Below are 13,366 nucleotides of genomic sequence, written 5' to 3' on the forward strand. Positions count from 1 at the left end.
TGGCCGTTAGGACGTGTTTTGTTTCGTTTTTTTATTAAAATCTCTGGTCGCATATTACAATGTTGTCTATATAAACTAATTGAATGTCTACGCACACACCCTTTTAGTATCTGCTTTTATGTAGTGTTTTGGGGTCTATTGACATTTTTATTTTTGGACGCTCAGCATAGTCTCGATATGACACTGGGTTTGCAGTGTAAGGGCTCCTATGCACACGCCCATTGTTTCTATCTGCATCCAAACAGTGTCTTTTGCAGATCGGATGCGGACTCATTCATTTTAATTGGGCCACAAAAGATGCGGACAGCACACCATGCTCTGTCCGTATTTATAAGTCTGTTCGATGGAACTGCAAAAAATAAAAATAAAAATGGCGGCATGCACACAGCCAGTATCTGTGTTTTGCGGATCCACAATTTGTGTGTATGAGCCCTAAATAAGAGGCAAACATCAGGAGGATTTCACAACACACCATCTACACCAGTAGGTAAATCTGAGTGTCTTCAGCATATTAGTGGCACTAAAAGCCATGGAACTCTCCCAGGCTGAAGATCTAGTGGAGAAGAGTAGGGTCCTAGAACAGAGCCTTAGGAGTGACAACAGATAGAGGGCGAGATGAGGACGTACTACGAGGGCGTTTACTATGTGGCTCAGAGAACATGGATCTGTTGTGAACGTATACAAGCCTTGCAGCACATACGAGAGCTTCCAGAATGCGCTTTTGTACCCGCTCCACCCATGTGATACTGACTTTCCAAAGACCTGTGTGTAAAGTACTAATAGTTATTTCTAATTTACTATGAGGAATGCTTTGTCTGCACTCACATGATGGGCTGAACAAGCTGCAGCCTGGGCTTATTCTAGAGAACAGTGCACATACACTAGACTACTATAATAGTACAATAAATCATTGACAAAAGGGGGATGTTTTTCTCTGTTTTTAGCAAACAGATACATTTGTATCATTCCTCACATTGACATGTTACCATCCATTACAGTAATTTAAAGGGAGTCGGTCACCTCATTTTCCCCCAATAGAACTAATAGCATGGCCCCACACCGCATTCCAAATAAATTGTAAATACTTTGTGTCTTTATTCCATATCCAGGAAAAGCACTTTTATTTTGCTGAAAAATAGCTTCCAACTGCCCAAAGCAAAAAATCTGAAGGAAAGGGGGGCTCCCTGCTGCTCATATCTAGGGATTGGTAGCAGCTAGATATGGGTCTGCTTGGTTTGGGTGTTTGACAGTCTGGAGTTCCAGCTTTCCAAGGATACCAGAATCACAGCATTATATCCACTACATCTGAAGATATAGCGGGTTAGATATCGGGTTGGCCATGTAGTGGATATAATTCTACATGGGCAGCTAAAGCAGCCCTCCTTTCTTCAGTCTGGTTTGCTTTGGGCACTTGGAATAGCAAAGTTTCCCAGACCTGTTTCCGTGAGTCAGCTGCCAACTACATCGGGACTACTCCAACAGGTAGCGGCCTAGTGGTTCCCCCGCAGGGAAGGCCAGATCACCGTATGGGGGTTACAGGGTAAAAACCAATGGATTGCAAGGACAACACCTTTCTCGGCCAGTCACTGGCTGCAACACCGGGGGTCCGTGTTGTGGGTTTACATGCAGGGACTGCAGCTCAGCGAAGAGTGGTGGACAGAAGAATCTGAAACAGAACATTGGGCTTTTCTCCACTGGTCGAGGGGCAGAAATCAAACGCTTATATAAAGCTGGACAACACCTTTAAAGTCTATGGCACAAATGGGACATGGCCGTTATAAGCCATCTGTTTATCTGCATGAGAGGTACACCCAATTCTGGATCATGCAATATATTACAGGTGGGTCATAATTAGGGATTGACCGATTATCGGCTTTACCGATATTATTCAGGATTTTCAAAGTTATCGGTATCGGCATCTAACCTTGCCGATAACGACTCGCGAACATGGATCGCGCTGCTGTCAGCGCAATACATGTTCCCTCAGCAGCACAAGGGAGAAGGAAGCAGTGTCTCCCTCCCCCTGTGCCACCAATGAGAGGTGAGAGGAGAAGAGGGGCTGTGGCCACTGCGCCACCAATGATGTTAACTCACTCAAATTCAACAGGAGGCGGGAGCTGGCTGCAGAATTATATAGCCGCACCCGACCTCTGACAAGTAGCTGCGATCCGCGGCAGTTAACCCCTTAGGTGCGCAGGGGTTAACTGCCGCGGATCGCAGCTACCGCTCATAGAGGTCAGGTGCGGCTATATGATTCTGCAGCCAGCACCCGCTTCCTGTATTTGAATTAATGGGCGAGTTATCTTCATTGGTGGCGAAGTGCGCCCCCCCCAGTATTAGTCATTGGTGGCAGTGGCCACAGGGTCCCCTCTCCCCTCATTAGTGGTGCAGTGGCAGCTTCTGATCGGAGCCCCAGCAGTGTAATCCTGGGGCTCCGATCGGTTACCATGGCAGCCAGGACGCTACTGAAGCCCTGGCTGCCATAGTCAGCTCCCTGCTGCGGTGTGCACAAAGCAGCAGGGAGAGTGTAAAGTCCTATTCACCCTAATAGAGCTCTATTAGGGTGAATAGGACAAGGGTTCCAGCCTCTAAGGTGGCTAATAGTTAAAAAAAAAGAAATAAAAACACCAAAATATTAAGTATAAATGAAAAAGATTTACAAAAAAAAAAAAATATTTAAAAACGTTAATAAACATGTTCATTTTCAGCAGATTTGTGCAGGAATAAATTATTTTTTTTTTTTTTAAAGGGAATCTGTCACCTCCATATGGCCATATACAGTGCTTACATGGCTCTGTAGCACACCTACACAGGATTGTAACGGTACCTTTGTCTTTAGATTTGCACCAGCAGGAAAAACAGAGTTTAATTCATATGCAAATGAGCACTCGCAAGTGCCCAGGGGCGGCGTTCAGTGTGTAGGTGCCCAGGCTGCTCTGCCTTCTATTCACTTTACTCCTCCCCAGTCTCTGCCTTTGCCCACCGTCCAAGTCTCTTGCCTCATCGATAGGTCCGGACTTGAGAGCAGGCAAAGGAAGAGGCTAGGGAGGAGTAAAGTGAATAGAAGGCAGAGCAGCCTGGGCACCTACACAGTGAACGCCGCCCCTGGGCACTTGCGAGTGCTAATTTGCATATGAATTAAACTCCGTTTTTTCCTGCTGGTGCAAATCTAAAGACAAATGTACCGTTACAATCCTGTGTAGGTGTGCTACAGAGCCATGTAAGCACTGTATATGGCCATATGGAGGTGACAGATTCCCTTTAAATGAAAATGCACATAGTATCGGTATAAATTATCGGCTGTCGGCCTGAAAGTTCACAGGATATCGGTATCGGATCTAATAAAAAAAAAATATATATATATATATATATCTCAATATCGGTTGATCCCTAGTCACACTAATTCTGCTTGGATACCATGCAGTGGCTGCAGCCTAGAGGGTGAATTCCACACATCAACCAAAATAGTGAAATATAAGATTCTTCACCCCTTGCCCAGCCCCAAACTATGGAAAACAGGGCGGTCTTCACTCACACCTTTTCGGAATGCCATGCATTTGTTATGTATTTTGCAAGCATTTTTGTTGGCACCTGTAACATATCTCTTGGAAGAGACTCCAGAAACACCACACCCAGAACATGCTGCACAGAGAACAGAAAACACCAGGCGTTTATCGGTTCACTGGACACTGGAATGTAACATCTGGCCCGGCACATGACACCAAGTCCGGATTCTGCAGAGAAATATTACAGGGCGGCAATGAAGAGATAGAAGAGTCTGATGTTATAAAGTAGTTATATACAAGCCATTCATGAAAGATTTAGAATTCTAGCTTACAGACTCCACACCCTGGAGGAAAACCATCCTAAGGCTACTTTCACATTAGCGGCAGCCTTCCGTAGACTTCACATTCGCGCATTACGGACCAAAGTAGTGGTGGTAGAAAATTCTTCCGTCTCCCTCCTATCCTGGCGTCACCATTTGTCATTTGATTTATTCTGTGGGTTAAGGAGGAACCCTCTTCCTTTCCCATCTTTTGGGTAGCTCCAACGTGCCGTTTTTCTTTCCCCCTAACTTACGTTTCTTGATTACCGTAGGGACAAAAGGGTATTTTCCTTCGAACTAGGGCTGAAACCATTCAATCGATGTAATCGAGCCCAAAAAAAAAAATCCTCGATGCAGTTTTCCTGTATGGAGGATTTGCTGAAATCACAAAGTGTGAGTGAAGAGAAGCACCGCAATGAACAGCGGGTCCTATAACTACCGGTACTTCAGAGGCCGCTGAGATAAACAAAAAAGGCCACCTCCGTCCCGCCAAACCTGATTGAACAGCAGACCGTGGGCGGAGCCAGAGCGTCACCTGACCGTTGTGAATCGCCATGGAGCCCGGTTCATACACTTCCGGCAGTTCCTATAGCAACCAGTAACGCTTTTTCTGGTTTCCGGTCCAGTGCATTTCTCCTGGAACCAGAGCTGGGAGCCGGGTGGAGAGGCGAGTGACGGTTTCATCCTGCAGGACCGGTGTTTGCCAGATTTCTATACCTTGCCAAAACGCTATACCGGAATTGACGCAGCCGCACAGAAATCAGCTGGAGGAGGGAGTGTGCGGCACTGCGCAAGCGCACATCCACTGAAATAGCAAAAAATCTTCATGCGCAAAACCGTTTTCCAGCGCAAAATGTTCCATCAGATCTCCCTACCCCTGAGTGCGCACAAATCATAAGGAGCAGTTCATTCTTACCGCAGAATATCTAGGTCACCGCATAGCAGAGCCGAGTGCGGGATCTCGATATTCTGCACTCAACTCTGCGGTAAGGATGAACTGCTCCTTGTGATTTTTGCGCGCACTCAGGGGTAGGGAGATCTGATGGAACATTTTGCGCTGGAAAATCTACCTACCACTAGGTGCGCACGCGCGGTGTACGGTTTCGCGCATGTACATGAAGTCCTTCTCCCGCGGCGCTGCAATGATTTTTTGCTATTCCAGTGCTGATTCCTGTGCGGCCGCGTCACTTCCGGTATAGCGTTTTGGCAAGGTATAGAAATCTGGCAGAATACCAGTACTCAGCATGGCCGCTGTGTGGTAGGCACCACATGTACTTCTGTCCCAGCGTCCTCTATCACTTACTGTATGGGCTCCATATGGTGGTCTGACCTAATACCCCACCCATGTCTAGCTCTCCACTCTAATGGGGTATCCCTCTCTGTGACACCCATGCCTTTTTATGGACAGAGGCTGATCTGAGAGGAGGACCCCTTTAATAGGGTATTCTGGTAAGAAGCCATTTCCTATCCACAGGACAAGGCATTACTATGAGATCAGAATGGGTCTGAGTGCTGGGGACCCCACTGATCACAAGAATGGGGGCCCCCATACCCTGGAATGCATGGAGGGCTGGTCAAACATGCACACAGTCGCACCATTCATTTTCTATGGGACTGTCAGAGATTGCCGAGTACCGCGCCCGGCTATATCCGACAGTCCCATAAAGATGAATGGAGCTGCAGTGTTCATGCTTGACCAGAGCTATATTCATTTTGGGGGTACAGACTGCCCCATTCTTATCAGAGGAGCTGAAGGGGCTGCAACACCGATTCATGCTGCACCCGTCACGGTGTTTCCCTGCATAGTGGTGCCCCAGCCATCCGCCATGCAGGGAACTGCAGCACATCTCCATTCAAGTGAACAATACGTGGCAGTGCTGCTGGGCAGGGAAACGCTGAGGGTATGTCCACACGGGATTCGTACTTGCCTGCAGTCTTACGCGCTGCCCCGGCTGTCTCCATTTTCTGGTCCCTCTATCGGGCTGTGCATGGACATGGTCACGGTCACATGCAGTGACTGGCTTCGGCGGTGATGTGGTCCAAGCAGCACTGAAGCTACTCATTGCTCATTGGCAGAAGCGGTGCATGTGACTGGCAGGTAAGTATGACTTCTGTTTCAGTAGGCGGACTGCAAGCACTTCCTAAAAAAATTGTAAAGAGTGGTGCAGCCGGCAGTTGTTGGCACCCCGCCATTTGTAGCTGAGCACAGGTAGGCGAGATACGACGACTTAATCCCGCCCGCTTTGCTGAGCCCAGACTGGAGCAGACGTGCGCCGCTGTTTATTGGGGGAACATTGGGTGGGCGAGTATTCAAGTTGGAGGCAGTAAGGGGCGTCACAATTACAGTTAATGGGCAATTGGGCATCCAGCTATGACAGATGCAGCCAGTGAACTCCGGCAGTCTGTGCCTCCACCGCAACAAACTGCCGGAGTTCACAACATAACCTTAGGCTGGTTTCACACGGGCGTTGCGGATTGGGGCCGGATGCGTTCAGTGAAACTCGCACTATTTTGCAAGCAAGTTCAGTCAGTTTTGTCTGCGATTGCGTTTAGTTGTTCCGTTTTTTCCGCGCAGGTGCAATGCGTTTTGATGCGTTTTTCACGCGTGTGATAAAAAACTTTATCACACTTGCAACTTGCTTGCGGATGCAATGCGTTTTTCACACAGCCCCATTCACTTCTATGGGGCAAGAGCTGCGTGAAAAACGCACAATATAGAACATGCTGCGATTTCCACGCAACGCAGAACTGATGCGTGAAAAACAACGCTCATGTACACAGACCCATAGAAATGAATGGGTCAGGATTCAGTGCGGGTGCTATGCGTTCACGTCACGCATTGCGCCCGCGCGGAAAACTCGCTCGTGTGAAAGGGACCTTAGATACACATTCTGGCAGAAGAACACCGTATTGGGTATAGCCGGATACAACCAGCTATATGCTCTCATTGACTGTAATGGGGTCCAAGGCCATCTGGCCATGTTCCGGCATACATGCTGCGTATCGTCCAAAGCTTTTTTTTTTTTTCCCCCTTTTTTCCGGCCAAAACCCAGCTTGAATGCTGTAGCAAGGCCGGACCCCATTACAGTCCATCGCTGCAGCAGCCGGCCCGGCAGTATCCAGCTACACCCGATATGGGACAGAATGTATATGGCTGCTGCAGCTGTGAAAGAAGCCTTAGGTGTGCAATTATTTACTATACCCCTGTAATAAATATATTACTTTTATAAAGTAATACATTATTTTAAGAAGGTTTTTCTTATTAAATGACTCGATTAAATCGTACAAAATAAACCGATAGAATACGTAATTACTAAAATAAGCGTTTACTGCAGCCCTACTTCTAACTGGTCTTTCCTCCGGGAAGCCCTACTTTTTATCTGCCGCCTTTCCTAGAATTTCATCTAACACCGGCCCGGATACGTACTCTCCTGAAAAGGCAATGGAACAGAACTTCATTTTTGACGTTTTGTCCCCTGACCACAATTTCATCCAGAGAGCTTGTCGGGCAGCGTTTGAAAGAGCGGCATCTGTAGCTTTAAACCTAACAGATTCTGCAGAGGTGTCTACAAGAAACAGTGTGGCCGATCTTAATAAAGGAATGGACTCCGGCACCGTATATCCTCTGTTAGATGATTTTCCAGTTTATTCAGCCACACATGGGTACATAGAACTTACTAGCAATGTTGCTGCTATATTGGTCTTTAAAGTAGTGTTTCCCAACCAGTGTGCCTCCAGCTATTGCAAAACTACAACTCCCAGCATGCCTGGACAATGGTGGCCTCTAAGAGCAAGGCCACCATTGCTCTTAGAGGCTCATTTGCATATATTAAAGCTTCATTTTTCTCAGAAACGTGGGCACCTATGAACATGGGACCAACACAATTAGTTGTTGCTGACCAGCGCACACGTTTCAGGTCAGCCTGTTCTACTGCTAGAAATCTGGTGGCAGGAGCCCTTTAAGGTGCTAAGCAAAAACAGGATGGTAACCGACATAAACCATTCAGCAAAACTGCAGCGTACTTGGAAGGAAGTTACTGCAATGTCAAATATGTCAGCACTTACTCAACTCAGCCTTGCACACACATGGTTATCTAGAAGGCGCTGCACACCTCTTCATAGCCACGTCTACCAACTGCTTCACGAGGAAGCTCTGGTAAGAGGCTGTAGCAACCGTTGTCCCCCAAGCAAAGGTTCGGCAGGCAATTAGCAGCGCTGCCATCGATCCAGGCTGCACTAATGAGTCACAGTGCAAAGTGTAGCCTGTAACACAAACATTACACCGAGGGTGCGGCAGTGAACGACCCCGCAAGGGGAGCAGCAGGCGCCAACGAGAGAGCAACAGTCATCATTCAGTAACATGGTCTTAGGAAACTGCATGGCGGCAATTCCCTTTACTAGCAGATGTGAGTTGCTAATGCAGTGGGGCCGGGTCTGTCCAGCTCCATTACACAGATACTGCGCAATTTAGGTAATTGTACCAGCGTGCCACAGGACCAAACCACAGGTGCAACATGGTCATTGGCCACTTGGCACACTGCTGGTGCCCTTCAGAAAGTGAGAATACAAGCCAATAGATCTCAAGTCAACTACCAGTATTAAAGGGAACCTGTCACTGGTACTATGCTGCCATGAGCGCAGTGTCTAGCGAGAGACCCGCTGACGTCAGCGCGCTCTGTCACTTCTTTCATAGTGCTGACATGGCGAACCTCACAGAGAGCGCCAGGGATGGGTGGGAGAGGAGACAGATTTGACACCCTGGCCCCCGCCACCCATCATCCAGAGGTGGAGGATGGGTGAGGGCCAAGAGTTATCGGACTCATCACCCTTGGAGCGCTGGCACATGCTGCAAGGTTTGGCATGTGAGTACTATAAGGTCACCTGCACAGGTTGCGGAATACGAGTGGCTTTTATGCGCGGATTCCCGTGCGGAAAAACCGCACCATAGTACAGAACCAGCAGAGTGTATGAGATTACAAAAACCTCATGTGCACCTTGCAGATATTTTTCTGTGTGAAAATTGATCTGACAAGTAAACTTCCAAACCCACAGCGTGTCTATATTTTTGCAGTTTTAGCTGCAGATTTCAAACTTTTCCAATGAAGGCTGAGATTAGTGCCAACAACCGCATCAAAAAAAACTGTTAGAAATTGCGGATTTTGGTTCAGGTGGCCTAAAAGTCATCTCAGTGAGGTGTGGCATAGTAGGTGACAGGATCCCTTTAAAGATGGTTCCCTAGTTTTTCACCTGTCACAAGGGCCCTTCTACACGGGTCACAATCAGCTGAGAGCAAACGTTCCTTTTTTTCCTCTGCATCTTTCATGCCAACTTAAAAGGGTTTTCCAGGCATTATTTAAAAAAAACCTGTTCTACTGCGCGATAACTTCTAGATTTAGGGCATCCGTGAAGGGCTTGGAGCTCATGTAAATTTACACAAGGGTTCTAAAAAAAATTTTAAAAAAATGCAACCATACTAAATGAAAATTAATGGAGGACCACCTGCCTTTGGTACCTACCACATGGTCTCCATAAATGCTCCTACCTATGCTCATGGGGGCACATAACCAGTGGCATACCAGCCGGGTGGGCGCCGGTGTATGTAGAGTGCACTGTGCACGCAGCTATCCGACTGTGCACAAAACGTAAAAGTTTTATCAAGTAGCCGCACTTCTTTTTGCCAAATACGAAACAGTGGTAAGTTTGAGAGATCGTGCTGCAGGACTTGATAAATAGTCATTACACAAGAACCTGCAGCGACTCCAATGCCACGGACAGCGCGACTAGTCAGAGTCCGTCACAGCGCGGTAACCGCTGGGTAGCCCCAGGCTAAACGATCTTGGCCTCAACAACTGTCACGTGACCAACGTTCGCCGTGTATCACTGCAACCATTAAATGCGGACGCAGCGCCATTCACAAGTTGCAGCGACCACAGCCGCACAAACACAAAAAGATCCAGCACTGCTGCAATTCTGGGATCACGGTCGCGGCAACCTGCAAGTGGCGCTGCAAACCCATTCAACGGATGCGCTAATAGACAGTGATCCCAGGTGACGCCGCAGGCAAAAATCACTGCATGGCCCATGCCTTAGGCCTCTTTCACACGAGCGAGTTTTCCGCACGGGTGCGATGAGTGACGTGAACGCACAGCACCCGCACTAAATCCTGACCCATTCATTTCAATGGGTCTGTGTACATGAGGTTTTTTTTTTCATGCATCAGTTCTGCGTTGTGTGAAAAACACAGCATGTTCTATATTCTGCATTTTTGTGAATGCATGCGTGAAAAACACATTGCATCCGCACTTGCTTCTGGATGTAATGTGTTTTTCATTGATGGTTGCTAAGAGATGTTTGTAAACCTTCAGTTTTTTTTTTTTAGGTTTTTATCACGCGCGTGAAAAAAACTGAACTGAATGCAAATCGCAGACAAAACGGACTTGCTTGCAAAACGGTTAAGTTTCACTGAACGCCCCCCGGAGCCAATCCATCCCGCTCGTGTGAAAGAGCCTTAGACTCTGCGCTGATGAGGTACAACAACCCCAATTATCTCTGTTCACAGAAGTTATAGGGATCATACAGTTATTTCTTTGGACAGACAGTTTTTGTTAGCGCATTACTAGTAGATCCCATCAGCAGAAGCCCCCCTAATGAACCGTAGGAAGTGGCCGACGGGTCCCGATTTTACAATGGAAATAAAAATAAATTTAAAAAAATCATTACGGCTGCAGGACACACCCTGACTACTCAAGGGGTTTTCCATCAGCTAACATACTCCTGTTGTCACAACACAAATCCCAGCACATGTTGCATAATCCTCCCAAATCCAGCAATTGCGGCCACTACTGACTGCAGCCTCTTACACATGGAAATGCTCCGCATTTTACCAGATTCTGCTAACAAACAAAAGCAAGGACCCCGGGATAAATGTGGTATTTACAGTGCAACTTTTTAACACTTATTGCATTTGCCACTTTATATGTATTTATAAAACATGACTTTTATGTCATACTTTAACACTGTGTAGCCTGGGACGCAGCGGTCCCGAGTCAGGTATGTGGTCTTCTCACCTGGGGCTCGGCAGTGTGCACTCCTACCGCCTCCCTACTGACATCGGCAACCTGGGGTCTTCAGGGGGTATGGGCAGCCCATATCCCAGGGAGGCGGTAGGAGTGCACACTGCCGAGCCCCAGGTGAGACCACATACCGGACAATGAGCAGGACCGCTGCGCCCCAGGCTACACAGTGTTAAAGTATTACATAAAAGTCCTGTTTTATAAATACATATAATGTCATACTTTAACACAGTGTAGCCCCCGCACCGGGTGGTCTCACCTGGGGTTCGGCAGTGTGCACTCCTACCGCCTCCCTGGGATATGGGCTGCCCATACCCCTGAAGACCCCAGGTTGCCGATGTCAGTAGGGAGGCGGTAGGAGTGCGAACTGCCGAGCCCCAGGTGAGAAGACCACATACCTGACTCGGGACCGCTGCGTCCCAGGCTACACAGTGTTAAAGTATGACATAAAAGTCATGTTTTATAAATACATATAAAGTATCAAATGCAATAAGTGTTACCTAATAGTCTAAGTGTTAAAAAGCTGCGATTTTACCAGATGGCCCCCCATCATTTTCACCTCTCCTGATCCCTTTTAGTAAATACGGTAATTGTCTTCCCCATGAAGTATCTTTTCTTAGAGCAGCTTTGTGCCATCCCTCATCTAGAAATGTATGAATCAGTTGACAACTGGGTGTTACCGTTCCTCTTGCGAAAAGGGTGTGCATTACAGGGTCTGAAGCCGTCATTTCCGATTGGACGATATCCGGACTCATCCCCAAATGGTAAGACCCAGTCATCAATTGATTCTCACATTTCTAGGAGGAAAAACAGAGGAACCATACAGTAGTTGAGTTATAAGGAAACGCCCTCCAAAATGGCTATTTCACAGGGAATGCAAACAGTTACTAAATCAGACATGCCAGGAGGGGTGAGGGGTCTTCTTTAAATCCTTACCATTATGCCCCCAAAGACCCCCAGCTGTGACACAGCATTCACTCAAGGTATTCCACTTTGGAACTGTGGGTGGAGAATCTGTAGCATTTACAGTACCAGCAGAGAGGATGAGGCTTGAAGAACCCCCCCACGGCTGCAGGGTACCCCCATAGGATACACTGGCTCGCGCTGCCTGTCAGTTTATGCTTTCGGCTTTACCTGCGGCTTTCAACTTTTGCAATGCAAACTTTGAAAGCGGTGGCGGACCCACAGCAATTCCTTCTCAATAACCAGCCCATGTCGGGCGCTCTTTAGCGGCGGTGAATCTCGGCCACTGAGGATTTTATCCCGAGCGATACATGGCCGTACCGTCAGACATATTTATCAGGTCACACGGTCTATACGAGTGTGGAAACGGCGGCTCCGCTGACAGGTCACATTAGGGATCATATTCGGGCTGACGCATTTCACCCCTGAAGTGCAATCACATTACTACCGCCACCTACAGTCCAATCACTGAGAAAATGCCCCCATGCAATAACTCCCCCCATCATCCAGCTTAGAGGGGAGACAAGCTGAGCATAGCCATACACACCAACTTTATCTTTCCCATACATATGGCCGGCCACCTGATGCGAGAGTGGGACGCAGCCATTGAGTAACTTGTGGTCTTTTCCTAGCAGCTCCTTGTCCCCAGGAGGAGGATGATGATGATGATGATGGAGGTCCAGGCTGGCCGGTGCCAGGGGCTCGCTGGCACTGTGGGTTGCCATCCTGTAGACAGGGAATGAGATGAGGTGACAGGGTGAGTGTTCACCGGCCGCTCTCCCCGCCCCGCAGCTCCAGCATGGCGAGCCCCCGGCTCAGGTAGACAGCAGCACACTGCGCGATAAGCGCCGCCGCTGGGCTCTCTGCCTCCTGCGTCACCGCGTTACTTTTCTGGCAGCTCCGGGACCGCCCACTTCTCCTCTGCTGACGTCACGGACGCTCACACGTCGCCTTTGCCTGTACAGAAAGCACTGCCGTGGGGGCGTGGCCGCACTTAAATAAACGTCACCCGGGGCGTGTCTGTCATGCAAATCACGGCTGTAGGCTGGGTGCTGTTTGTTCTGGTGTTAACCCTTCCGTTTCCAGATCCTCGTCTCATGACAGGGGCTGGAGCTGAGTCATATGAGCGACTGATTAATAGAGTGCAAGGGTCATGGTTGCCATAGGCGGATAACAGAGGGCTGGTGCCTCCTCCTGCAGTCAGCAGCATGGCTGCACTCATCGATGATAAGCCATTCTCACTGTGTAATCAGCTTTCATTTGGTAATGTCTTACCTGTGGGGTCTGTAGTGTCGGATTGAACTCCGATCACATGACTCCCTGAGCAGACGGCCACAGACCCTACAGGGAAGGTGGGCGGGTGCCCTGAGGGCCAGTTGAGCGGGTGCCCTGAGGGCCAGGTGGGCGGGTGACCTGAGAGCCAGGTGGGCGGGTGCCCTGAGGGCCAGGTGGGCGGGTGCCCTGAGGGCCAGGTGGGCGGGTGACCTGAGGGCCAGGTGAGCGG

General features: G+C 48.5%; 1 protein-coding gene across 1 annotated transcript in view; it reads right to left on the bottom strand.

Moving 5' to 3' along the window:
* Positions 1-12,760, bottom strand: part of IPMK (inositol polyphosphate multikinase) — a 57,829-nt gene extending 45,069 nt beyond the window's left edge. The window contains exon 1 of the mRNA XM_040435153.1: positions 12,410-12,760. Within this exon, the coding sequence (XP_040291087.1) occupies positions 12,410-12,587 (178 nt within the window). The 5' untranslated portion in view covers positions 12,588-12,760. The remainder of the gene's footprint in view (positions 1-12,409) is intronic.
* Positions 12,761-13,366: the final 606 nt, after the last annotated feature.

Source organism: Bufo bufo, chromosome 6, assembly GCF_905171765.1.
Source record: "Bufo bufo chromosome 6, aBufBuf1.1, whole genome shotgun sequence".
In the NCBI taxonomy this organism is placed as follows: domain Eukaryota; kingdom Metazoa; phylum Chordata; class Amphibia; order Anura; family Bufonidae; genus Bufo; species Bufo bufo.